Source organism: Cibotium barometz, chromosome 7 (genome assembly GCF_041138505.1).
Source record: "Cibotium barometz isolate CiBa-2024 chromosome 7, ASM4113850v1, whole genome shotgun sequence".
Taxonomy (NCBI): Eukaryota; Viridiplantae; Streptophyta; class Polypodiopsida; order Cyatheales; family Cibotiaceae; genus Cibotium; species Cibotium barometz.
This window is the reverse complement of record NC_141052.1, coordinates 60,774,790-60,778,395: the sequence shown is the minus strand read 5'-3', so window position 1 is coordinate 60,778,395 and position 3,606 is coordinate 60,774,790. Positions and strand designations below refer to the sequence as shown.

Sequence of the window (3,606 nt, the reverse complement as noted above, 5' to 3'; positions counted from 1 at the left end):
GAGAGAGAGAGAAAGCGCCCGCTCAGTGTGTGTTTGAACTTTGTGTGTGTATGCGCACTGCGTAGTATCATAGAATACTGTGTGTGCACTGTGTATGCGCACTGTCCATGTGTGTATTTTCGCACTGTGTACTTCAGAGTCCAGAGTTGTTTGTTTTTCAAACAGCTTTTGGCAGACTTCCTGGCATCGGCCGCAGAGGGCCACTAAAAACACCTGCACAAAAGATGAAGTATAGAGCCCAGCCTCCTCCTGAGTCCTGACTCCTGACCTGGGACTTGGAGAGCTTTGTACTGTGGTTGCTTGCCTTGCCATCATCATCCATGCATCAAGCTCAGAGAGAGAGAGAGAGAGAGAGAGAGAGAGAGACGCTCAGAGAACTCGTGGTTTACTAGACAAATAACAACCATTGTTCTAAGAAACTATTATTTTAATTCAAGGAAAAGGAAAATGAGGAGAAATTTGCCAAGATTTTATGTCGTGAGTAATGTGACTGTGCGTGAAAGTTTTTTAAAGGATTTATATGTATAGTAACGGATTTCCAAATCTAAAAGCTTCAAGGCTCAAAGCAAACAAGATCAGTGCCAAGTGGGTACCTCACTTACAAGCTGAAACCCCAACAGGGCCATGCCTAGTTGTGCGCACCCCAAACTACAAAGCATTATATGATATCTTCATGCCACATCTTCTCTGCATAGTTTACCAAAAAGGTACCCCCATCATCGCGTTTCAAATTTCGAAGGGAAAGTGCCAATCCCTCTTCCTCCTCTCTCTCTACTACTGTCAGAGACTTGGAGCTCTTATGCTGGCTGCATTATATCGGCCTGACTCAGAGTCCCTCTCTGTTGCACGACAACGTTTGAAGCATGCAAAACCTAAATTCCTTCAAAGCCCCTCCCACCGTTCTTTCCTTTAAATCCATGATCCAGCTTCCAAGCAAGGCTCCTTCACAAAACCCAACGGTAGAACCCATGCATTCCTTGTGTATTTGAGATGATCAGAAGCATACTCCAAAAGTCTAGAGAGCAAAGACCCCGGAGGCCGCCATTACCCATCTCCCTTCCAGTTAAGTTCGAGCTCTGAGATCTTGAGGACACAGGTTTCTGTGCTCGATATGGGTATGCTATCCGCTCCTGTCACACAGAATATGTCAGAGTTTTAGTTTTTAACTCTGAACTTGTTAGCCGTCATTTCTCTTTCACTTCGGTAAGCTGTGAACCTACAGAGCTACTAGCACATGCGTGTTGTGCAAACGTACCACGGGTTTAATCCTCGTTGTTTAAGCTCAGAGCACGCAGAATACCGTCAACATCTCCATGGGGAGCTTAAGTAGAGCTTGGTTCAAGACTAAAGAGTAAGAGTTTCCGCTGCACACATTAACAACGGGTTACGGTAAGTCTCTCACTCTCTCTCTCGGCCCCTCTTACAGTTTTCCTTTAGAGTATTTCGTCGCTATTGTGATAATATAATACATTGTTGATGCTTGCTCTTGCAGAGTTTACACCGCTGCGAACCTAATATTCAAATGCCCGAGATAAGGTAAATGATTTTTTTGCTCCTTTTTTTTTGGTTGGGTTTGTAACTTTAGTTGCTTCTTACTCACTTCTCGCATAACGGCGAAAGTTTGTTTAAAAGAACTCAATACTTTGCAACCGAAGCAATAATGGAAAGAGCATGTTGCTTTGTAACCGACGAAGCATGTGCAAGAATATTGAACTTCTTCTCTAATGCGCTAGTGTGTTTGGCTGCTTGGTTGGATGCAGTTAGCTACCTGCAACAACTACTTGGGGTAGCTCAGTGCTCTCTCTTGACCCTGCTCTTACTTCTCGCTGCTTTCTTGTTGTTTTACCACACCTTGTAATTCTATACACCAAGCTTGCGGTATAATTCCACAGAACATGGCAGAGCATGGCACTCGTGAAGTAGACCACACTGCAAGCATGGTTTTCAAGTATTCTGTGGGTACAGGCCCCTCTTCTCTTCCACTGCATAGCCGTCATCAGGAGCTCAATATTCTACCCACTTCAGGCTACCCCCCACAGCATTACTCAGTACATGAGTGTTGTGAACTGACAAATAACAATGCAGATGCCCACCCTCGAGGTTTTATTGAAAGCTCTGGTGAGCTTAATGCAGATCCTCAGCTGCACATCAACACTACCCGAGATATTGTGCTTGACTTAAGCTTAGGTTGGTCCAACCAACATGCTAACGTAGTTGCAGCTCCTCCTCATTGTGTTGCGGCGGCAAGCAGCGAGCAGTCTCGCAACAATATAGTGGAGCACAGCACAGGCAGTATAACGGAGCTGGACAAAGATAATGGCGGGTTAGCGGCACACTCTTCGGTTTCCGCGCTAAGCTTCAGCTCAAGCCTCGCCAGGGAATGGGAGAACAGCAGCAGCTGCAACAACAACAGGCTAAATAATAAGCAGCTTCGTAACAACATTGATAACGTGGAAGTTCTTGATTTGTCAACCGCAGCAGCTATGGTTGGACACCTGGTACTTGAGGGGACAGCAGTATCATCAACTCCAACCTCAGAAGAGAAGGTGTTTCCTTGCAAGTTCTGCGACAGGAGGTTTCACAGCTCGCAGGCATTGGGCGGCCACCAAAATGCACATAAGAGGGAAAGGCTAGTGGCGAGAAGGGGGCCCAGATTCGCAGCGCCTTACTTCGCTCCCGAGCCAGGGCCCGTGCTACCAGCCGCCCGCATGCAGCCGCAGCTAGCTATGTGCTCCAGTGAGCCCAGTATATACATGGGGAACCGTTCTCTGGGCATCAAAGCCCACTCTCTCATACACAAGCCGGCCTCTCCTGTTCTCGAGCACTCTTTCCCTCGAGCCGGACACAACCTGAACCTCATGATGGTGCCCGGCCAAGCAGCCGCTGCCCATCACGGCTGGTCGAGAGCTATTATGGACCCGCAGCCAGGCGTTGCGCGGTGTTTTGCGCCGGCCCAAGACTTGCTGCAGGGCATACAGGCTGCTGCACGATTCCAACCAGGGGCACCTGGTTTTGGATCTTCTGCTGCTGCTAAAGGTGGTCACCATGTTCCCAGTTCCATGCATCATGACGATGCACATGGCCTGCATCATCACCACCTGCCCGCGACCAATTGGCTAAAACCTCTCTTAACTCAACCCCACTGTAGCCCCTCCTTGCTGGCTGAGATTGAGGCTCCCACCGTGGACCTTGCTCTTCGTCTATAACTCATTCCCTGCCATTCGCGTTAATGTATATTTTGTTTAGCCGGTTTGATCTTCGATTCGTCCGACCAAAGGCATTGCATGTCTCCCATCTTTTCACGGAACCAGGATAAGGCTGCTTTATATTATTTTATCTTTTGTATATTACATCCTCCACACTGCTTATATCACTTTAAAAATTAAAAGGGCTCTTTTTTCATGGTGTTTTAACTTTATCGCTCTTTCACGACTGCGTTTCAAAGCAAAAGTGGCTGTTTCAACCTTTTATAATTTTAATGGCTTCATCTTTACTTCTCTTGGCTCCATCTTAATTTCTCCTTTAATTGATCTAGTTGGCAATGCCACTTAATTCTAGACGCTACCTTACCATAACATTTTCAACTAAATTTATCAAAACTAGGAG

At 46.7% G+C, this 3,606-nt stretch overlaps 1 protein-coding gene across 1 annotated transcript; it reads left to right on the top strand.

The window, feature by feature from the left end:
- The first annotated feature begins 841 nt into the window (after nucleotides 1–841).
- LOC147637278 (uncharacterized) lies at nucleotides 842–3,388 on the top strand. Its single transcript, XM_086800917.1, has 3 exons — nucleotides 842–1,389; nucleotides 1,493–1,536; nucleotides 1,761–3,388. The coding sequence occupies exon 3, from the start codon at nucleotides 1,896–1,898 to the stop codon at nucleotides 3,204–3,206; it is 1,311 nt and encodes a 436-aa protein (XP_086657043.1). The 5' UTR covers nucleotides 842–1,389; nucleotides 1,493–1,536; nucleotides 1,761–1,895; the 3' UTR covers nucleotides 3,207–3,388.
- Nucleotides 3,389–3,606: the final 218 nt, after the last annotated feature.